Consider the following 24,543-nt stretch of genomic DNA (forward strand, 5'->3'; position numbering starts at 1 on the left):
AAAAATATGGTTGAGCTACAATTTAACATATGCATCAAAGCTTTACAATCCAAGTAGGGAGGTGAATTCCATGTCTTTACTACGTAACTCAAAGAAATAGACATTATTCATCATTTGTCATGTCCTCACATTCATCACCAAAATGGTGTCGTTGAAAGAAAACATAGGCACACAGATGAAATGGGTTTTTTTCTTTTCAGTCAAGTATTTATTCCCTTGACCTTGTCGGATTATTAAGAAATGAATTTTAAACCTAACTCAACCTTACAAAATTGACTCATAAGGTAAGGTTTGCACCCACATATATACTATGTTTTCTCTAGTCGATGTGAGATCTCCAACAGGGGTCGCATTGAGGTGGCCCAAAATTGCCCCAGTTTATATCTTCCATCTAGGTTTGCATATCTCTCATTTGAAAGAGCACTATTCACATTTCCTTTTCCTTATTTGATGGTTTCTAATTTGTTTTGGAAAAAAAAAAATTTTTTGGCATGGCAACCAATTTCTCATCCACTATAGTTTCTCCATTAAGCAATGCCTACCTTCCACCACACTTGCTCAAAGATAGCATTTGAAACTACCTTCAATGGGCTCAATTCATCCAATGCACATTGAAGGTATCAAGGAACGCTTAAACAAATATCTCAAGTAATCCTAATTTTCACATTTGGGACAATAATGACTCTTGTCATAACATGGTTTTGGGGTACATGACTACAAACATCAATCAAAGCTAAATGTTCTACTCTAGTGCCCAAGAAATTTGGGAAGATCTCGAAAATAATTACTCCATAAGATTTTTCAACTTCCTATGAATTATAAAGTAAAATCTTTGGATCCAAACAAGGCACTATTTTTATTGCTAAATATTATGGAATCCTAACAAGTCTATGGACTAAATTGAACAATTATGAAAATTGAAGCACGAAAATAGCAAGGATATTGTCACTCTTGCCCAGTTTGTTGAATGATCTTGGATGTTAACTTCATATCAAGAATGACTCTTGAATTTGATCGTGTTAGCTTATTTACTTATCTTGCACTAGGCCAGACATTGCTTTTTTGCAAGTCTAGTCAGCCAATTTATGCACCAAACAAAGGAAGCACAATTACAAGCTACTCTTAAAAGAGTTCAATATTTAAAAGGGACTCCAAGAAGAAGGATTTTATTCAAACAAAACAAGAATGTAAGTTTTGAAGCATACACAAACATAGATTTTGTGAGGTCAATTGTGATAGGAGATGAACAACTAGATACACTACACCTTCCTTGGTGGAAACCTAGTGACTTGGAAGAGAAAAAACAGAGTGCAGTAGCTAGATCAAGTGCTGAAGCAGAATTCCGAGCAATGGCCCAAGAAATATGTTTACTTCTATGGCTGAAGATTACACTGAAAGACTTGAAGATAAAGTGTGATGAACCTATGAGGATATATTGTAACAATAAATTTGCAATTAGTATAACCCACAACCTAGTGCAACATGATAGAACTAAACATATCAAACATGGACAGACATTTTATTAAGGAATAGCTAGACACTAGCTTAATGTGTTCCCCGTGTATCCACTAAGAGTCAACTAGCAGGCATACTCACCAAACGGATGAACTGCATTAACTTTGAAAGAATTATGTCAAAGCTGGGAAAGGAGGGGGAGTGTCAAAATCGTGGTGCTCATTGTGTGTTTTAGGAAGTTATCAATTTATCCTTGCTATAAATTCATTCTTTATCACAGACTCACAGTCAGATATCACTATTAGTACTAGATTTATGTACTCCAAAAAACAATCCCATAATCAAAGAGATTTGTCTCCTAAGAATTAGTTGTCCATATTTCCTAAAATAACCTGCAAATTCCTGCATTCTAACGACCTCATAATTGATACAATAAAGTAGAATATTATTCCTTCAAATTTGAGAATAATTCATCATTGTATCACTTTTATATCATGAGACAACACTATTGCACTACCAAGTCAGCACATCCATGCTGTTGCAGCACTCTACTGCACAGCCACTTCAACATTTCTGTTAAATATTAGATGTCAAATTAATGGATGAACCAAAATTGACCAATTAAAATAGTAAGGGGATTATCAGATATAAGCGGAGACAAAAATTTCAAAATAACAATACTTAGGTAACAAATGTAATGAAGCCCAAAAAAAATATAACATCAATGAATCAAACATCTTACTCTAAGGTGTTCAGCAATGTTCTTCTCATCCACATTACAAATTATTTTATCCTTGTCACTTTCTCGAACATAGACAAGCATATATGCATTTGAGTATTTTGTAAACTTAAAGGAAGAATTGTTGAACCCAGGATTAGTATGAGGTAACTGTTGACAAAAAAAATAGAATGAAGCAACAAAAACTGGCATGATGTGAAAAGAAAAAAACACCAAGTCAAAAAATATCAAGAAAAAACATACAAGACAGGCCCAACAAAGGCATTAAAAAATACTACCTCCTCTTCGCCACCATACTGTTCTTCTAAAGCCCTCTTTGCATCTTCTTTGGTTACTCGTTCATCGTCAAACTTAAACCTGAAGTGAGTATTTTTTAAGGTTTGATCCCCAACACAAGCAAGTTATGTTTTCCTCTAATATTTTATAAATACATCAAAGTGTGTAGTCGGACACTTTAACACAAGCATTATATCCAAAATCCATAACATAGTTGACAAAACTTTTACCAACTAAACAGGTACAAAGACAGCTTTACACAGCTTTATACTATGAAGATGTTGAAACTGTGTGATCTTAATTTGATTTTGGAAGAAAAAAAACAATCAATGTAAAAGAACATATTTAAATTGTAAATGTATCTGCAACTGTGACTGACAATTCCAATATTACCAAGAGATAATTGAAAAAGAAGCAAAGAATGAATAAAAATGGAAATCAAATATCAATGCCTTCTTATACTACCATGTCTAAAGAAAAATAAAATATTGATTATTGACACCCAACAAATCATCTAAATGATCTTAGAAAACCATAATAAATCTCAATATCACCTAAAATACGTTGATCACAATATACAAGACATCCTCTTTGTATCTCCTATCTTATCAAAACACATACTGAACACACTCACCAAACAGAGAAGAAAAAGGAGATGGGGGGAGAGAGGCCACAAAAGATTTTCTCCCTGTTGTGTACCATATAACGGCATTACTAGTTAACTGTCAACTAACTAACTACCTAACTAACATCCAACACCGAGTGAATTATCTACAACACCTCCAAACGTTCTATCAATTTGATTTAACAAACCCGATAACATTACAATAGAATAAATTTGACAATAATGAAATTGAATGGGAGTTGAAAAGATTAACTAGTGGTGTTTACTGTTATAGCATCACTAGCACTGTAGGATGTCAATACAAGTAAAAGAGATATGTTTGATCTTAGTGATTAGAGAAATATGTACGGCAACAGTTACGGATATTCTTCATTATCATCCATATTACGTTTAAAATGATTATCAATAATAGATTTACATGTGAGATTAAACACATTCACAACAGAAAAACTCTTTAATACATATGACTCTGATTTTCCTGTTTCATAGTGGCAAATATTATCCTTGATAGTAATAAATTTCATCACGTTACTTGTTTCGTGACAATCAACAAGTGCACCAATGATTACTAAGATGAACATTATAATACATATACAAAAAAGTGAAAGATTAAAAAGAGTGTACCACTCATCTGATAGTGTTGGCCTAATGTAAGCATAGTAGTGTCCACCATTCACCCCACTACTGTGAACCAAAACACTGCAAACAAAAAGTTCAGACAACGTTCATACGGATGTTAACAATGAAACAAACCTATAGTAACAGCAAACTGCATCACAGGCTACCCCACCTCGTACACCAATGCAATAACAAGTAAATTCAATATCAATCATGAAAAAATAGATAAATTCTAAATTTAGTCCTAATACTTCTGACTGACCTTAACTAAAGGCCAAGGTTATTAGACTCAAGAGTCTATATAGACTCATGCAAGGTATGTAAACTCGACTCGTAGACTCATAACAGTCTATTTTATATAAAATTCAATAAAAAAATATAAACATTCATGATACCAATTCCACACATCTTCAAACTTTATGTGCTGAACACAACCAATAAAAAAACAATTTTATTTTAATTTCATTTCACCAGACTCCAGATAAAAAAATAAAATAAAAACCTCAAATAACTCTACTTTATTCCCGAAACCCCCATCTGTCATTCCTTATTTTTGATTCACCTCAATCCAAAACTAAAATCACGAAACCCAACCCAATAAAAAATTCATGAAACTCAACCCAAACAAAAATCACAAAACCCATCTCCAACCCCAATTGCGATCAAGAACCACAACACCTATCTAAACACGAAGGTAGAACACGACGACACAATGCAAGGAAATGTGAGACTATGTGACGTGATGCACAGTAAAACGATGGCAAGACAATGGCTAGACGACGGCAAGGCCACAGCGAGCGATGACGAGGCCACAGTGAGCGACAGCGAGGCCACAGTGAGCGACAGCGAGGACATAGTGAGCAACAGCGAGGACACAGTGAGCAACGACAAGGCCACAAGGAGCGATGGGGAGGCGAGAACGAAAACCAAGAACTCAAATGAAATACTAACATAGTCTAGGTATGAAACAAAAACGAACCCTAAATCTACACACTAAACAAAACAACCCATGTGTGGATCATTTTTGGCTTTTCTCCAAAACTCGTTCACTCAGCCTCCGACTCACGAGTTTGACGGATTCTACAAGTTTGTCTGAGTTTGGTTCAAGTATGCTCAAAAACGAGTCTACACACGAGTTAACTCATGACCCATCAGTAGACTCTTAAACTCAATCGAGTTAAGGAGTTAACTTGCAAGTTTGATAACCATGCTCAAGGCTCAAAGTATAAACAAAAGCCAAACCAACACTAAAAGAAAATTCCACATCTAAGAAGTTTCCTAGCATGTCAGACCATCACCAACAACCAATATATTTTATCCTCCACTCTATCTCCTAGATACCTTCTTCAGAACCACATTGCATTTATCAACCAACCTACTGACTTAATCGATGCCACAATTTTGAATATAGCCCTCAGCAACACATTAAGCTTGAAGTATTATTGGTTTTCCGACCTTTTCCACAACCCATATTTATAACATTACTCTTCACAAATTTTCTCCTTGATCAAACAAAGGATTGAGAAGGCAAGTACACGCAAAATTTTAAGAATCTACCCGCAGTCTTTTCCAGCCTAAATCAGAACTCTACCACTAAATATTTGCTTTTAGGTTATATTTGTTTAAAAACATAGTAACAACAATATAGGATAAAAAGGCTTTTATTTTCCTCCATTGAATCATACCATCTAAGTATTATAATAGTGCTGAGTATATATTGATTTTCTTTTCAAATCATATAACTTCAAAATTTCACCACTTCAAGCAGAAGCATAAATGTAGTTTCATGATGCAGCATAGCATGCTGTTCTAAAGCAGGCGTTGCATAGAAAAAAGATTGTGGCCATAGCATTCATTATTTAAGATACCTGTGAAGTGAATAAAGATTCCGAATACTTCTGTCTGCTTCAGGAGATAGATACTTGCCATTATCCCTATCAAGATCCAGTTGCAAGGGAAACTCATAGCGATCATTGATCTGATGCCAATCAATCACCATGTTAGATAGAGATGTCAGAAGTAACAGAAAATATTAGAAATGGAATAATAAACTGAGAAAATTTTTATTACAATAGCATCTGTCCAATGGGGGAAAAACAATCAAGGAAAAACTAAAAAAAAACATCTAAGACATAAAAAACCATACTGTATGTTTCAAATTTTAAGTATCACATCACTTTAAGTATTAAACAAAGTATACAACAGGATATGGTACAAAAACTCCTGGACCAAGCAATAGAGAAAGCTTACAATCACAATAGAAAATCTATGAAACAAAGATTAGTGGATAAATATCAAAGAAAAACCCAAACAGGGCATTTACTTTTAGAAATTTAATAAATGGGTACTAAATCTGGAGCATCATACGTTTAATAATAAGCAAAAGGTCTTTAACTGTATAATTTATAATAGAAAATGATCAACTGTAACTGCAACTAGCAAAGAAAAAATGTATGGTAAAAGTTCTATCAGAGTAAAATATTATAGTGAAAAAAATATTATGACAGATCAAAAGGCAAGGGATATTTTATTGGTTCTTGAACTAAATACCAACCTTTACCATAGTGTCTCGCATAAAATCATACTCAAACCGTTTTAATTGAAGCTGTAGAACAGGTGGGAAATCGATGAACAATACACCCTTCCTAGCATCCTGAAAGTGTAATCACAATCACATTCTAGGAAAACAATCACTCAAGATAATGAAAATAACAACGATAATAGTAACAGCTTCAGCAATCATTCAAGTGAAACAGTAACTCCTAAACAAAAGCAGCTAACAAAATAGAGGAAGATCAATATAAAGAGATTTTTATAGATAAAATAATGCACTTAGTGAAGTTCAGCCTGATAATGAAAGGCAAAAAAAAAGCACATTGGTTCAGGTTTTACCTGTAACCCATGGTGCTCGGCATGATATTTGTTATCACCCTCAAGCCGTTCCACTTCCACATACTTATCAAAAGAAGCATAAACATCCTTACAGCCTTTGACATCAAGCTGAAGATCTGTAATCAAATATCCAATATTCCATAAGGTCCAATAATATGGAATAATGTGGTAAACAGCAGCATCCTAAAGGAAAAATGCATACCATAAAATGACTCCTTTCTTGTTGATTTATAATCCTCATTGATGCATTCAATATAGTTCATATGGTGGCCTTCAAACAATTTCTGAATAGTGCCTTCTACAACAGTTCCCTGGCAAAGATGAAATCCCAAGAACATAGTAAATGTACACAAGTATCCAGAGTAAAAGCTACTTTAACAAGACATAACAATAAAAAACTATCGTAAATAACTCAGTACCTTCATTTTGTCTTCTAACTTCTCACAAAGAACCCTATTAAGTTCTTGGACATCATGCTGCATGAATGAATCATATGTATCCCATCCAAAAGACTTGGTTAACTCTTTCGTTGCTACACTACAGTCACTGTACTGCAATTTGTAAAACAAACTCTGTAATGCAAGAGGTATGCTTCTTGATGGTGAATCATTTTCAGTCGTGGGCATCTGGTACACAGCCTGAAAAAAAAATTCTATAGATGAGCTAATTTTAATATAAGTGCTTGCCCTTTCAAAAAACTAGACCTTACAAATTTATATAACATCAGCTAACCTTTCGGAAATAAGAAATGTGGTACAGTGTTTGAAGCAGAGAATTCATATAACAAGTAGCTCCTTGGTTTTTTAATCCAACATAACCAGTTTCCTTTTTCGAGTCATATGACCAATCCATATCTTTACGCACAGCAATGTCAGCCTCAACTACGCATGTATCATTCACAAGATAACCTCTAGCAGGATCATACAATTGAGCAAGTGGCATGAAATTAGCAAAACCCCAATCACACGCTCGCGCATTGAACTGATGATGAGATTCTGGAATATGAAAAGGCAAACAAATTCATTTTTCTGAATAACAAAATGTGATGGAGAGGGAGCTACAAAAAATGTTCCCAAAGTAGATGATAAGATATTGTCCATTACATAAACAAGTTAAAAATCCAACATAACTGTGTGACAGATATTGATTTTTCAGGGGAACCAATAAAAATCCTATGTTGTAAACAGGAGCCCAATGGTAGAATAAACTTGGTGCAGAGAATTAATTCGAGAGAATATTTTTTTCTGAATGATGATAATTTCCTTTTTTATTTGCCCCCTAGTCAAACTAATATGCATGGGTATTACATCTTACCAATACAATCTTCAATATTCTACCAACCCATGTCAGGTTTTAGTAACAGAAGCAACCTAACAAGCTTAACACAAACTCGCTAAGTAAAAAACAAAACTTCTGACATGGTAACATCCAAAATTACTATGGTATTTGAAATGAAAATAACATGACAGAATGAAATACTTAGTGATTGTTACAGTAAGTAATTAACTGCCTAAACTCCCTAAATATCAGAGAATAAAATCTGGTAAACAAACAATATGTGTTCAGAAGACTGGATTATTTTTAAAGATTATTTCAACAATTGATCATACATACTATTTTTAGTAGTTGGTTTGTATTTAAAATAAACAATGGTTGGGAATAGAATGGAAAACAAAAGTAAACTCAAAATTATAATTTCTTAGCTTTTAACAACAGTCTCCAAAATTTTCTTTATCATAAAAAAAAAAAAATCTTTGTTAAAGATTGTAAATTTGGATTATAATCTATCTAAATTACCAAACAAGTTTGATTAGAAAAAGTAACACTAGCAGCTTTTTCCAATCAATCAGAATATAAGTTTAAAAATCCTTCCAAAATGTGCTTTAACACGAACCTAAGACAATATAAATACATGGAAAAGGTAAAAAAATAATATTTTAATTCATTAGTTTCTTAATAACATGAAATCTCTGAAAGTTAAAGTTCCAAACACATTTGACAAATCCTTTATAAAGAATATATCCTCCAACAGAATATCCTCCCAAAGGTTGATAAAAGAGTCATCACCTAACCCAAAAAAAATATATAACCCAACACAAGCATATCCAAAGCATTATGGACTTTTTTAGTTGTCAAGATATTATACGATACAAAAGCAAGATAAGCATTAATCATATCCAATGTTTGACACGCACCAAGATAAAGACCAAATAATAATAGGTTGTGGTAGTGGCGCTGATAGTAATAGTGGTTACAAGAGGAATGATAGTGGTGACAATGACTAAAATTCTTAAAAAGTAAATTTAGGTCTAACTAAACCTCACAAAATTGACTTGTCGTGAGGTTTACACTCATTTATATATTATAATCTCTAATCAATGTGGGATCTATGGTCTAATAGTGGGTAGCACAATAGGTTCAACAAATCTTATTAGGATAAGTTATAATACCATCTTAGAAAGTAGATTTAGAACTAACTCAACCTCACAAAACTGGCTTGTAAAGTGTAGTTTGCTCCCACTTATAGACTATAATTTGGCCATAACTCTAGTCAATATAGGATCTCCATAAAAAAATGACAATAACGAGATGGTGACGCTAACAAAGGTGGTAGTTGTTACGACAGATATGAAGGTGAGGGTGGTGAAAAAGGAACAACGATGACAAGGAGGGTGGTGGTGATAGTGATAGTGATTGTAATGGAGGTGAAGTGGTTAGAGAGTAAGAAAGAGATCAACTGACTTATCATGTTGCCTTTGAGATAAGAAATATGTTACATAACATTAGCATAAAGAAATCATAGCACATCACTCTACCAAACAATTTATTAGAACACGATAAGATGGTTATTCTTTCATGACCACCAAACTGACCTTAAAGTCTATTTCAATAGAAGAAATTTCATTTTTAGATTTTCTAATTAGACAAAACCATGATTAGTTGTCATACTTTAAGAAGAGTACTTCTTGAATTGAAAAATATATAAAAAATGTAAAATAACTAGAGAGTATTTTGAATAATAGTTGCTAAAATCTAGAAGGGTAGTGGGACCAATTTTATTCATATTAGTCAATCCTGGATCGCAAATGGCAATACTATTATTCCAATAATTTCATATACATTCATTACTCATATATGTATATATATGTTCAAAAGGAGAAAAATAATTAAAATCTCAAGCACGGGTAACCATTAGTAATAAAAATTAATAATACTTTAATAAACATAAAGTTGATCATAGTAGTCAATAGCAGTAGCAGGATAACCACTATTCTGATTTTTTTTACCTATTCAGAAAACCTCTAATAAATATTAGATTTCAAATAAATGTATACATTTAGTTTGTATCATATAACAATATATTATTGAGTAATAATATTTTATATTCTTTGTACGTATTACTTTATTATACGTATATATTAATATTTTTTAAAATAAAAATAAGAATGATAAAACATTAAATTTTTATTCTACTCACTCATAAGATTTTAAGGTATACTAATACATTTTTTAGATTTTTCTATAATTTAGCTTATTTTATTATATATTATGTTTTATTTAATTTTTATTACTATTACTAAATGGTTTATTATACATTTTCATTACTACTATGTTTAATTTTAATTTTTAATTTATTATATCATATATTACGTTTTATTTAGTTTACTAAATTATTTAGTTTATTATATTTATGTTATGCTTTAAATAGGTTTTTTTCTATTTTTTAATGCTATTACATTTATTATTATTATTCTGTAATTTATTATATTATACGATAAATAATTAAAAACAATTCACAAGTAACAATGTTGGAATGAAATTGGACAGAACTTCAAACAAATCAGAAAAGAGAGAAACACATCCAGAAACCTTAAGGACCAGACCCATCAAGTTCTGCCACTCCAGTAAAAATTAAATGTCCCTATAACAGATGGAAATTAGAAGTGTGGGAAGTGTTTGGCATAGTGGATTTCACTTGGGCTTCAGAGTCGCAGTCACAAAACTCTAAAACATTATAAAGATATAAAAATAAAATCATAAGATATTTCTCAGATTTTCATATACTCTCGCTTAACCTGTAAATAAAAAACATAAAAATTGAGCTATGCCAAAAACAATAGTTCGAAAAACAACCCAGGGGTATTGGAGAGTCAGAGAGAATTTCTAAAAGGATAGCTCAGTCAGACAGCTCGAAAGGCCATCAGCTTGAGAGGAATTTCTTGGCAAGAAAAGCATGGTCCGGTCTAGAGTCTTTACTACACAAGAGAGTCAGTTATCTACCCTAGACTACCAAACCACAATCCAGGAATGATCAATCAATTACAATTCATTCATATTTCAATTGATCATCTCTCCTTCCACCAAATTACCTGATACCTAATTAAATTATAATCTGCAATAACATCAAGCAAACAATTAAAAGATAAAGGATTTAATGCCTGACTACAATCCCTGGGTCCATCAGTTTGCTTCTTAAATGAAATTGTAAAACAGGAACTTGATTCGCATCAAATAATTAATATGAATCAAATGAGTAATTCTGAGAATGCATCAATTTGACAAAACCCAATCCCCTATATTTTTAGGTCTGCAACAGAAATCTCTACCATAAATTATTAACTGTCCACAAACAGAACCATTATATTGGTTCTCTCAAGCATATAATATCCCATATTATAAAGAATAATATAATTTCTGTTACTTTACTTATTCAACTTGGCAAAGAGGGAAATTTTCAATTAATACGATCCGCGGCGATGTTACCTTTTCTTATTGAAAATTTACTATGAATTTGATTGACAACAGTCAAGCTGAACTGGGCATATTTACTCCAACCATAAGGCAAATTAGCTGCATCTGCAACATCTACATACATTGATAGATGGTCAACACTGTTCCCCTTCGAAAAGATAAGTACCCGCCTGCTCATTTAAACCAATGTCAGTGAGGACAACATTCATAGTAAATATAACTTGACACTCATACACATATGTATTTAACATTAGACACTGATGGATAGGAGAAGAAATTAATATACCAGTTAAAGCCTCCTACACAGAAAACATCAGAAAAGACTCTTTTAGGAAGTTCTGAAAAATTGTCAATGGTCCAAGTGAATTTTGCAGACGGTGTATCATCCATTGTTGGAGCAGCCACTGTACTCGTGCTTTCTGCTGCTGAAATTGAAAAAGTAAAGAAACACTATACAAAATAATAAGAACATAAATAAACATGGTGATTACTCCTCAGTTAGACCAAATATTTAAAAAAGCTTTAAAAAAAATTGTTAATTTCACAAACCACATGGAAGAAAGAGTCCCAAAAATTAATTTACCCATCCATCCCAATCAAAAGGAAGCACCACTTAAAACAAAGCTCCAACTCAAACCCCAAAAAACATAGCCACTTCAATGCTTCCTCCTCACGACACATAACATTAATCCCATTAAAATAAAATAAAAAGACATAAAAATCACCATAGGTCACTTCTTGCATTTTCATAGCATTCATTCATTCAACCCAACCAACATTTACACACTCACACTAACCTTAGTGCAAGTAGCTCAATCGTCACCAGCCACACCACCAAAAACTATTCCCCGTTTCATTACTGATTACAAACGCCACCCTATTTTCACTCGAATTCCTATTTCTAAACATTCATAAGGAACTGCACCAGCCACTTCTCATACATTCACACATTACGATTAAATAAACAAATTAACACGACGCGAACACTCCTTCACCGAGTCTCCAACAATGAGCATTATCGCAATTCAACAATTACCTTCCATAGGTTGAGGACCGTAAGGAACCTGCATCTCATCCTGCTCCTGCGGTTGCTCCAGCGGTTCCTCCAGCGGCTGCTCCTGCGGTTGCGGCTGCTGTTGCTGCTTCATGCAACACAACAAAATCAAACACGTACGTCAAAACCCTAGCAATCTTCCAACCGAAAAACCGCAAAATAAAAAAGAAAAACAACAGAAGCAAAAACAGGATAAAGTGATTGATTGCAATCGAATTGATAAGAGAAAGAAAAAGGAATAATTCTGTTACATCCAATGGAGGCGGAGTCATTAGAGTCATGTTGAAAGAAAGAGACGCGGTAATTCATAAACCAGGAATTGGAATGTATATAAAGAGAGAGAGCGAAGAGAACGAGTGAGAGCGAGTGATGGAAAAAGAAGCAAACAGTGACTTCACTGAGAAGGGTTGCTTTAGCACGGAAGGGGATGTTTCCGGAATTTCGCAGCAATAAACCCAATTCTCTCAGTTTTACGAGGGGTACGGTATTTGCATACCTACTTTCTTCTTCTTCTTTATTTTTTTATCAAGACTCAGTTTTAAGATATTTTTCTTTTATACAATAATAACTTTTATATAATTCAAATTTATGATAATTAAATTAAATATAATATATAGATCGTGTTTCAGTATCCTTAATTTATAACAATTAATAATGATAATTATATTTTGCAACTATTTCTTGTTATACATTTTTTTTATCTCTCTTGCCTTTTACATTTCTATATTTGTTAATCTACTTTTTAGTTTTTATTATCTAAAATAATTGCGTATAAAAATATAAAGCATTTTTAAATAAAATTGAAATATTTTATACCTATTTATTATAATCTTTTTTTATTTATAACAATCTTAAAGGTTGTATATTGTAAATTTTTTTTATATACTATTTTCACCTCTCCTACCTTTCTATCTTTATATTCATTAATTAACTTTTTAATTTTCATTAAAACTATCCATAAAAAATAAAATGCTTTTATTTTATAGTTATAATCACAATTTTAAATAAAAAGTAATCTAGTTTTAAAATTCTTTTTTTACTAAAAATTTTACTTTTATTTTGATAAAATTTAGAAGTTCCTATTATTTAATTGTAATATTTTAATAATTAATACAAAATATTTATCATTAATTTTATATCTTTAAGTTTTTATCACTTATATAAATTTCAGTAATATTTTTTAATTAATTTTATCACAAAAACTATATTTGATTTATATTTTTATTTTCTATTATCATAAAACATAGAAATGGAAACATTTTCAGTAGTGCCTAAAATAAGTGTTTATTTCATTTCATATAATCAAATTTTATAATGAGAACACTTTTCAATATATAAACTAAAAGTATAAGAAAATAAATATGTTGAGTGGTATTGAATTGTATATTAAGAAATTGTAATAATTAGCAATAAGAACGTGATATGGCGAAAAAGAGTTGTTAAGATATGGTAAAGAAAGAGGTTTTAAGATTATGATTTATAATATTTTTTTGTTGACATAGTTACTATAAAAAAAAAATCTTATAAGAAAAATTATTCTATTAAACAACAATTTAATAAAAAGTAAATTGAAATAGTTAAAAGGAAAAATAAATATATTTTAAATTTGTATATCGATTCATTTATGAACAAAATCACATTTAATTTTTTATTAACTCAAACAAGGTTTACTATATAAATGCACCTGTAAGAAATACAAATTAAGTACTATTTAAACTTCAGATACTCGTGATTATAATTTGAATATTCTTTAAAATTACACTCACTCATGGTTAAACCAAGTATTATTTTAAAAAGTAGTTATTTATGGCTAAGAGAAAATTATAAGAAAAAAAATCAAAATATCATAAGGATGCTAACTAAAATAACATTTACATCCTTATATAAATATAAAATTAAGTTCACTTTTTTAGATTGTTAATAAACACTATAGTGTTCAAACAAATGTATTAAATTAAAAATTTCCAATTTCTTAAGCTTTTTTTTTTTCAAGTTGCCTTCTATTAACAACGGTCTTTAAAAAAAATATTGGTTGCAAAATTCTTCTTGTTGCATGTGCATCTAGATGAGTCAAGTCATAATTGAATTGTGTCGTTTGGGTTATTACGCTCATAAATATGTGTGTCCCTAACTACCAGTTATAGCTTTTAGCCTAGCGGTAAACACTTGATCCAACAATCGATATCAAAGTCAATATCACGAGTTTGATTCCAGTGGGACAATTGTTCAATAAGAGATTATTGCAAGTTGCACAATTTTTCGGTGGCGTAGGAAAAGAAAGACAATAAAATGAGTCTAAAGCTACTCAACGGCCAGAAAAGCGAATGCAATAAATGCTTTCTTCGAGCTTATATAACGACATGCTTCGAATACAAGAAAAAATAATTATGGTTATATTTGTTTATGAAAATGTGATTTTGGAGTTTTTTATTAGTGGAGGGATATTCCTTTGATACATATCCAACTATGCATTTTCAAAGATGACATTGAAGTTGGTATGGCGAATGATGTTTGGAATCGGTCCAATTCCGTCGGTACTATTAATATTGGGAGTGTTGGTGATGCTCGCATCTTCGTGGTGGTTGGTGATAAAGGGATATCCGGGAGAGGTAAGGAAAATGCTTAACAAAATCTTTGACACTGAGGAAGAAGTTCAAATGACACTAGTCGATATCAAACAAGTTGTAGGGATCCCAAAGAGTTGCAACAATTATGTCGTTCAGGTAACAAAACAAAGTTCGAGCAAAGACGTGTGAAAAGAGTTGTTCCTTTATCCAACTAATGTCATACATCACATCTTAATTGCAACCCTTGGGATTTACTATTTCCAACAAGCATCGGGTGTAGACGTCGTCATTTTACACAACCCCATAATCTTTGAGAAGACTGATGACACACGTAAGCTTATTAAAATTTGAGATTTTTTTTTATATTTAATTTTTATTATTTCTAAAGTTTAAAAGTGTTATAATTGTTTTTAAAAGTTTTCTTAAAATACTAATTTTTTAGGAAGATTTGAAACTCACAAACATTTTGATGTAAGTGTTGTGATCTAATTTTCCTTATGGTTGTTCTTTGGGTAATTGAATTCAATAAAAAGAACAAAGCTTTTAGGAGGTGGACAATATGAGAAAACTAAGACTCATATGTGCATGAAACACTAATGTTTTGTTTGGATTAGAGAGTGGAAATGAGGGAGTGGATTTGAGATGATTTGAAGAGAAAGTATAAAGAAAGGTGTTTGGATTAAGGTAAATAGAGTGAAAAGTGTGAGAAAAGTTTATGAAAGTTTGTGAGTGATGTGATGGGTGTGATTGAAATTGTATTTTTTTTTAATTAATAAAAATGTAACTTTACATATTTGCCCTTACATCTTAAAATTGTTAAAAAAATTAACTTTATTTATTTATTTATAAATTATAATTATTTTTTATTAAAAATATTATTTAAATACTTATTATTATAAATATTTGATAAAAACTTATTTTTATTATAAATAACATTATTAATTTTAATTTTTTAAATTAATATAATTATTATATAAATTTATTTTTTAATTATTAAAAAGTATATTTATTATTATTATTTATGTTTATAATTTATTATATATATAATATGATTAATTATGTTATTTTATTTTATAATTTTAATTATATTTAAATTATAATTCTGTTATAAATAAAAAAATAATAATTTTAATTTAAAATATATGGGTAAAATAGTAAATTAATATTAATTAATTAAATATATATATATATATATATATACGCATACAACTTTCTTCGCAATGTGCGAAAAAAGTTTTGAGGGAGAAAACATTCTCCATTTTTGTGTTTTTAAAATTATTTTGCATTGATTTTCTAACTTTCGTTTGTGAACAGTGAATTGACGCTTTTCCGCTCCCTGAAACAAACGGAGCCTAAGAATGTTCAAAGAAAACTCAAAAGTAAAGAATAAAAAACTACATGAACTAGCACATCTCACTGTAAATTTTGCCTAATTTTTCTTGAATTTTTTGGCTATTGAGTTGGAATTGCCAAATTGCATCAAACATTTTGTGCGGTTTTTGTCTCCTTTGATGTGTATGTTTTAGGTATCTTTCATTAGAAGTCCTAACATGAATGTTATAGGTAAAATTGTTTGTATGATTTTGCCTTTTTTAAGTGTGTTTGTCCAACTTTCTCTTTTAAATTTTTAAGTCTTTTATCAATATCTTTGAATAATTTTTTGGTGTTGCTTTATTTCTTTACCATTTTCAATTTCTTTTTATTCGTGAACCTTTTTAAGTACTCTTTTGAGTGATGGTGATAAATTATATTTTTTCTTTATCTTCTTCCTCCCTCTATTCCTCTTCCTCTACATATTCATTGTCATGTATATAATACTAGTACTTGAAGATGAGACTTGACATATATATTGTAGGGTTATAAAAATTGTAATTATAAGTATAGACATCCTATCCCCAACTAAATCCCCAACTAAAATGACTTGATAGATGAATTATATGGTGTTTAGGAATGGCAAAGCGGGACGGGTCATGCAGGATGGCCCGCGGCCCGCAGGTAAAAAACGCGGGGCGGGCTAACCTTTTCAACCTGCTAACCCGCATTAGCCCGCCCCGCATTAGTCCGCGGCCCACGCGGGCCAGCAGTGGGGCGAGGCGGGCTAGCCCGCTAACCCGCAAGAAAAAAAAATGTTATTGTTTTAATGTGTGCAGATGACGGAGAAGATTATAATTATGAAAAAATTGAATGAAAGTTGGCGACATCCAATGTTATTGAAATGTAAGAATGTTTAATGTTTTTTAATTAATGTTTATGTTTAATGTTTTGGAATTAGGTATGTTTAATATTTTGGAAGTGGAAGAATAGTGATATTTGATATTTATCTTAATGTTTAATTTTTTGATGTTTGACTGTGTTTGAAAAGGAAGAAAAAAAAATTTAATTTGATAGTAACAAATATATAGGTTTAATTTGACAATTTTTTAAGAACAAAGTGTAAAAAAAAAAAAAATATTCAATTTAAAAAAAAAACGCGGACTGACACACAAATCCGCGGACCAGCTCTTATGCGAAGCGGGTCGGAAATTCTAACCCGCAATAACTTTGCGGGCGGACCAACCCGCCCCACATTTTTGCGGACCAAGTGCGGGGCGGGCTGACCCGGTTTGCCACCCGTTAGTATATTTTAATGGATTGGTTTTCAGTAACAGAACATTCAATAACTAACAAAAAAATTTAGGTGGAAAATATTGAATAACAACTTGAGATAATTGAGGTAACAGAAAACAAGGAAAAAAAACTAATCGAGGTTTATAAAATATATTTCTTGATATGTGGAAACTCACTTAACTCTAAATGTTATAGCTAAAAATTTATAATCACATTAAGTTTATTTTATTCAAAATAACCGATCGATGAGATGGTGAGATTGAAAAATATAATTTAGGTTTTAAAGTATGAATTGATTTTATCCACTTGTTTTTATAATATATTCTTTTTTTTTGTATAATGTTGAATGTGATGATATACACCATTCGATTTAAATAGAAACCTAAATTTAAGTATTAATTTTTTAATCTAAATTAGGATTGGAGACAGGTTGTGCAAGTTGGTTTGTGATCCGATAAGAAAAAATGTGGAGTGGATTGTCTATTTTAACCTCTTATTCCACTTAAGTACTCTTATATAGACCATAGATATTGTGGCACAAATACAAAGTAGGACAGGTCAATCCACATAACCTGTATATCTTAAAATTTTGGAAAATTCTTCTTACACCCCTGTACTTTAAAAAATTCCAAAATTATTCTGTTTAGATTTTATAATCCAAAATACAAAATTTATATTCTCGATACAATTCAAAACACAAATTTTAACTTTCATATTCTATAACCTTGCAAGTCTCTGAAATTCACATTCTGGAATTAAAGGAAATTGTTAAATAAAAAATGTCAATAAGTAATTTGAATAATTTTTGAAGTATGAGGTATAAGAAAGACACAAAGGTGCAAGGAAAAGCTTTCCTCAATTCCTAATTCATAACATCTTAATGAAATTAAATATAATATTATATATTATACATATTATTTTTATACTCAATAGGATAGTATTATGTGTCTATGTATTACTTTAAAATATATATATATATATATATAATGAAATATTTTATTAGTGAATTTATTAGTTTGATTAAAAAATTAATTTAATAAACATAAAATAAAATATATTTAAAAAATTTATTGATAATTTATTTTTTATTAATTTGAAAAAATATTACTGGACTTGCTCAGCAAGCCCGCAAGACCACATGTCGGTTCTTATGCGGACGGATCAATGCAATCAACCTGTATTTTGTATTTTTTTATTATCATATCTAATATAAATCGAGTTATTTAAATAGTTTTGAGAAGAAAAAAAACACTACCACTCACGTAATTTAAAAGTTAAAAATAAAATATTTATTATAAATTATTATAATTATATAAAAATAGAATATGATTGTATAGAAGTAAAGTTGAATTGAATTTGGGTAACCAAAATCCTAAACATAAACATAGTGGAACAACATTATCCTAAGAGTCATAGGTTTATTGACACGCATGCATGCAGGCATTGCATGACTCCTACGTTCTATCCCGTCCTTCCGATTTCAACGCTTGTTCCGTTCAAATTCGCAACCAACCCTCGTTGAAAACTATAAATACCCTCCTTCACACGCTCATCATCTTCATCTCCCTCCCCAAAAGCCCACCATGGCAACCCTAGTTGGAAGCTCGCATTCCCTTTCCCACCATGCACTTCTCATCGTGCTCGTTCTTTTCTCTCTTTCCTTCTGCTCCTTCTCCCTCGACATGTCCATCATCGACTACGACGACGCCCTCCTGTGGAAAACCTACGAGGCGTGGCTGGTGAAGCACGCCAAGGCCTACAACGCCATTGGGGAGAAGGAGAGAAGGTTCCAGATTTTTAAGGATAATTTGAGGTTCGTTGAGGAGCACAACAATGGGGCGGGGAACAAAGAGTTCAGCCTTGGGTTGAACAGGTTCGCGGATCTCACCAACCAAGAGTATAGGGCCATGTTCTTGGGCACCCAGAAGAAGATCACGCCCAGGAAGAGTGCTCGCTACGCTTTTAGCGTTGGGGAGGACCTGCCCGCCATGGTGGATTGGAGGGAGAAGGGTGCTGTTTCCCCCGTCAAAGATCAAGGCCAGTGTGGTGAGTTTTGTTCAACCCGAGTTGCTTTTTTATTCAAAGTTTTTACAATTCTTTTGCTGCAAATCTTTGTTTGAAAACTACACATTTGATTCATTTGATTCCGATAGTACTAAATGAAACTGTTTTTAAAGTGTGGATAGATTGTTCTTACAATCTTTCAATGCTCCTTGGATGAAGGAAAAATGGTTTTTTTTGTTGTGATTTGTGATTGAGTAGAGTAATTGACTTTGGTCTCCATGAAGGGAGTTGCTGGGCATTCTCGACGGTTGCAGCGGTGGAAGGAATCAATCAAATTGTGACAGGCAATCTGACCTCTCTGTCAGAGCAAGAACTGGTGGACTGTGACAGGAGCTACAACATGGGGTGCAATGGGGGTCTCATGGATTATGCTTTTGACTTTATAATACAAAATGGTGGCATTGACACAGAAGAGGATTACCCTTATACAGCACGTGATAATACATGTGATTCAAACAGGAAAAATACTCGCGTTGTTACCATTGATGGATATGAAGATGTGCCAGCCAATGATGAGAAATCTTTGATGAAGGCTGTTGCAAATCAACCTGTTAGTGTTGCCATTGAAGCTGGTGGCAGGGAATTTCAACTTTATCAATCGGGTGTTTTCACTGGGCAATGTGGGACAGAGCTAGATCATGGTGTTGCAGTAGTTGGATATGGAACAGAAAATGGTACTGATTACTGGCTAGTGAGGAATTCTTGGGGTCCAGCATGGGGTGAAAATGGTTACATTAAGCTGCAGAGAAATGTGAACAGTGAGACTGGTAAGTGTGGGATTGCAATGGAGGCTTCCTACCCCACCAAGAGTGGTGCTAACCCCCCAAATCCTGGTCCTTCTCCCCCAGCTCCTGCAGCCCCTTCAACAGTCTGTGATGAATACTACTCTTGCTCTCCTGGAACCACATGCTGCTGCCTTTTTGAGTACAGAGGGTTCTGCTTTGGATGGGGATGCTGCCCCATTCAGTCTGCAACATGCTGTGCTGACAAATCCAGTTGCTGCCCTCCGGAGTTCCCTGTCTGTGATACCACATCTGGATCTTGCCTATTGGTAATTAGTCCTCCTTCATTACTACTACTAATGCACTTTTATGGGTTAAAACTCATTAATCTTTGACACAAATCTTTATTTATTGCACATACTACTGAGGTTAAACTTTAACTGTTACTAAGAATGTCTAAAGAATTTCATACGTTTTGTCTTTGTATGATGGTTCACCTCAGAGTAGAACAATATTACAACAAGCATGTTGAAGAGTGTTAGCAGGATTTCTTCACTACCAACAAGTCATTGGTTCAATTAATCTGACTTTGAATCTGTTTTGCAAGTTCACATATTTGAGAGAAAAATCAATGATGGATCATATTTTTCTGCAGAAATTAGTAATTGGCAGAAATTAGCTAATATTTCATAGCTGAAACATCTTATCCCAAAAAAGGGAATTTCTTGACTTGTGACTATTTGCACTTTTTTGAAGTTGATTTCCTAAGTGTGTTAATTTCTGTGTGTGCATGCAACAGAGCCGAAACAACCCATTTGGGGTAAAAGCTTTGAAAAGGGAGCCTGCTACATGTACCTTGACCCAAAGGAAAGTTGGCATGAAGAGTAACTAAGGGCCAGAGAAGCCAGTGGAAATCTGCTAGAGAATGCTTGAACATGGCATCCTCAGGAACTTGAATTTTATCAGTTGGAATTAGCTTCCACTAAGATAGAACTGAAACCAAAATTCTCTTTTCCAAACTGGTTGCTGTAAATTTCTCAACACTACTCAAAAGTAGTATGCAATTTCGATATTAATTCTTCTATTAAATTGTATATATACTTGGTTACAATCTCTGGTTTATGCTTGAATATTCTTTTATAAATATCAGTAAAAAGGGAAATAAAAAGATAGAATTAATTGAGTTTTTTTGTGAATAAATTAGTTGAAGAAAGTCAAGAATTTAAACTGTGTAATTTTTATAGGTCTTGGTAAAGTCAATAATTAACAAATTATGAACAAATATACAAGCAAAATTTCAGTTATGCATTCATAATTATAAACTATTTAATGGTTTTCATCTCTTAGTCATTATCGTTTAATTTTCTAAAATCCAATTAATCTATACCTCTCTATATACAAGGGTTTCTACTTTTCTAAATTGTTTCCCTATTTTATTCTTGTTTTATTAATTTATTTTGGTTATTTAAATATTTATAATTTTAGAAGTTAATAAAATAATTTTTTAATTTTATTTTATTGTTACATTAATTTTATTTTGTTGTTACTTAATTGGTGAACAGTTTTTTTAATTTTTTTCTCTCTTATTTTATCTCTCTTATTTCTCAAATCTCTTAAAACTCAATAACATATCTCAAATACATGAATTTATATTTAAATATATATATAATAATAATAATAAAAATGTAAAAATAAAAAATACGGATGAGAGCAGAAATTGTGTTCCCGCTAGTTCTAATTAAGACTTTTTACAACCAATAAAATGTTAAATTTCAGATTAATTTCACAAAATTTATTTCCTCTATCTTGGTTTCTTTTAGTCTTAAAACAATACACTTTTTAGTTTTAAAATAATACACTTCCGTATAAAAATAATAAAGCAACTTCATCAAATACCTTGCATATAAAATTTCTACGTTCACATGTTTAATTTTCTAAATAAAAATTTCCACTTTTGAAAATAAATAAATAATTTCTTGCTTATTTCGATTAAACATTACTTTTCAATCTCCTTTTCTGTATAAATACAAAATAATTTAATATTACAATATGTAGAATATCAAATTCAAGTATTTTGGTTTCTTTATGTTTTTTCATCAATAAACCTTCCTTATTAGAGGATAAAATAACTTCTAAATTACTTATTTGTCTTTTTAAATAATGTCAAATTATGAATTAATTGTAGTGTGCTTTATTCAATTTAATAAAACATTGATCTTTAGAAGTACTTTATAAACACTTTATGATTATGTTACAATTCCTAATGATAATGTTGACATTTAAACATTTTTTTAAAGGGTTTTACAAATTGTTATTTATCAAATAGGTGATCAGGCTTACACCTTTTGTTAATGCTTTATAACTGTTTATCTTTAGGTTTCCAAATAAAATATCATAGAATAATTTAGAATATATGTTTAAGTATAAAGTGAGACAACTCCTCTTGATTTTTTTTTCATTCTTTTTTCTTCTATTTAGTCTTCGACCTTAAAATCATATGAAAATGTTCTTAAACATTAAGTTATTGATATTCAAATACAATAACTATCTACAATAACTATGTACCCTGTTTTTGGTGGTTGTACTTATTTATTTTTTTTATTATTTTTGGATCGCAGTTAGCATGTATATGAGATTTATCATTAACCTTAACTAATTTTTCGTACGATTTATTCTACCTTAATTCACATTATCTCAACACAATCTTTAAAGAGAATTATTTAATACTGATACATTCTAAAACCGAGCCTATTGGTACATAATATAATTACCATACATAGTAATAATATTAAAAGTTTATGTAAGTGTTTTAAAATTCATGTTGCTTAATCAAAATAACTAAAGTTGGATTCGTATCTCTCGAAAGATTAGTTCCAATATTCAAAAATGAAGTTTAATGGCTACCTCTAGTTGTCCTCCTTTATAGAACTGAGATGCTTTCTTTGCATTATTACATACAATGGTACCTTTTTCAAGGAAAAATATTTATCTACATTATTCCACGTTTTTATATAATTTATTCAAAATCATTTCAATGATTATATGTATTTAATGGATAAAAGGTTGTCCTTACATCTTTTTACAATGACTATACAGAAAGAAAATAAAATGCTTGTTTAAAATTATAGAAGAGATAAATCACACTTAAATGTCATTATTTAAGTTAAAAATCAATGAAATTAAAACAAATTGTATATTAAAGAATAACTCGGAATTACTTATAAAATAAAAATTAACGCTGTAAGAATAAAAATAATGATGATTTATAAATAAATAAATAAATAATATATATATATATATATTATACTTTTAGGTTAAAAATGACATGTCTTTTTTTCATTAAAAGAATTATAATTGATCAAACACATTTATATACAACGAAACAGCCTCTTTTAATGGTGATTTATTCATTTAACACAAAAAATAGTTTTTAATAAAATCATACATATATTACTTAAATCATCTATATATATTTCATCGAATAAATATCGACTAAATTAACCCATTTTGTCATTAGCGAATCAAAATTTAAATACTTACTAAAAAAGGTGTTCATATTTATATAAATGCATTATTTCGAAGAGAATTACTTAAAAAGTTAATGCATATTACAAAATTCATGTTAATAATTATCATATTTTAAAAGAGTTAACTATAAGTTTTATTAATCAGATATCATTATTTCATTAATTTTACTATTTGAGAATTTTTTTTTCACACATTTTACTATCGAATTTTAAATTTTTTGTATAATTTATTAGCATACTAAATATGTATTAACATGACATGAAAAATAAATAAAAACGAAATAGCAGCGTTTTGTTCTCCACCTTTTACATAACATGGTCGTTTTGATGTTGTTTGCTGTTTCTGTATTCTTCAATTGAAAACTGTTTTTTAAGGTATAACGCATTAATTGTCACACACTTAACTTGACCGTAAAATATATAAATAAAAAGGATATGATAATAAAATGTTAAAAATATCAAGTGTTAAAATTCATAAAACAGTTATAATTAATTAAATAATAAAATGAGACTATTTATTATTTTATTCTTGTATGCTTTTTTATACTTTTTCTTTACATTTTGACATATTAAGTTTTGAAAGTCTCACAATGCACTTTATGTATTTCTTTAAAAAGTTCATTCTGATCTTTTAAACAAAAACAT

At 30.8% G+C, this 24,543-nt stretch overlaps 2 protein-coding genes across 9 annotated transcripts in view; one reads left to right on the top strand and one right to left on the bottom strand.

Annotated features, from left to right (window-relative positions):
• Window positions 1-12,924, bottom strand: part of LOC137830399 (ubiquitin C-terminal hydrolase 13) — a 30,145-nt gene extending 17,221 nt beyond the window's left edge. Inside the window, exons 1-13 of one of the 8 annotated variants that reach the window (XM_068637709.2) lie at window positions 12,663-12,924; window positions 12,394-12,499; window positions 11,644-11,779; window positions 11,370-11,527; window positions 7,338-7,600; window positions 7,025-7,243; window positions 6,808-6,916; window positions 6,606-6,721; window positions 6,268-6,366; window positions 5,582-5,691; window positions 3,720-3,794; window positions 2,473-2,551; window positions 2,198-2,344 (exon numbers count right to left, since the gene is read on the bottom strand). In XM_068637709.2, the coding sequence (XP_068493810.2) occupies window positions 2,198-2,344; window positions 2,473-2,551; window positions 3,720-3,794; window positions 5,582-5,691; window positions 6,268-6,366; window positions 6,606-6,721; window positions 6,808-6,916; window positions 7,025-7,243; window positions 7,338-7,600; window positions 11,370-11,527; window positions 11,644-11,779; window positions 12,394-12,499; window positions 12,663-12,692 (1,647 nt within the window). In that variant the 5' untranslated portion in view covers window positions 12,693-12,924. Of the gene's footprint in view, window positions 1-2,197; window positions 2,345-2,472; window positions 2,552-3,719; window positions 3,795-5,581; window positions 5,692-6,267; window positions 6,367-6,605; window positions 6,722-6,807; window positions 6,917-7,024; window positions 7,244-7,337; window positions 7,601-11,369; window positions 11,528-11,643; window positions 11,808-12,393; window positions 12,500-12,662 lie in introns of all 8 variants that reach the window. The other 7 variants (XM_068637712.2, XM_068637710.2, XM_090305027.1 and 4 more) reach the window with 7 other exon arrangements.
• Window positions 12,925-19,149: 6,225 nt separating this feature from the next.
• On the top strand, window positions 19,150-21,482 carry LOC137828325 (low-temperature-induced cysteine proteinase). The gene is made up of 3 exons (XM_068634847.2): window positions 19,150-19,631; window positions 19,874-20,700; window positions 21,171-21,482. Exons 1-3 carry the CDS (start codon window positions 19,169-19,171, stop codon window positions 21,261-21,263), a joined length of 1,383 nt encoding a protein of 460 aa, XP_068490948.2. The 5' UTR covers window positions 19,150-19,168; the 3' UTR covers window positions 21,264-21,482.
• Window positions 21,483-24,543: the final 3,061 nt, after the last annotated feature.

This window comes from Phaseolus vulgaris, chromosome 7, assembly GCF_051622355.1.
Source record: "Phaseolus vulgaris cultivar YP4 chromosome 7, ASM5162235v1, whole genome shotgun sequence".
Classification (NCBI taxonomy): domain Eukaryota; kingdom Viridiplantae; phylum Streptophyta; class Magnoliopsida; order Fabales; family Fabaceae; genus Phaseolus; species Phaseolus vulgaris.

Bases quoted from the DNA above. Each gene is read 5' to 3' on its own strand.
- LOC137828325 (XM_068634847.2), top strand. From the start codon at position 19,169: ATGGCAACCCTAGTTGGAAGCTCGCATTCCCTTTCCCACCATGCACTT. The intron at 19,632-19,873 runs GTGAGTTTTGTT...GTCTCCATGAAG, and splicing joins CAAAGATCAAGGCCAGTGTG to GGAGTTGCTGGGCATTCTCG. The intron at 20,701-21,170 runs GTAATTAGTCCT...TGCATGCAACAG, and splicing joins CATCTGGATCTTGCCTATTG to AGCCGAAACAACCCATTTGG.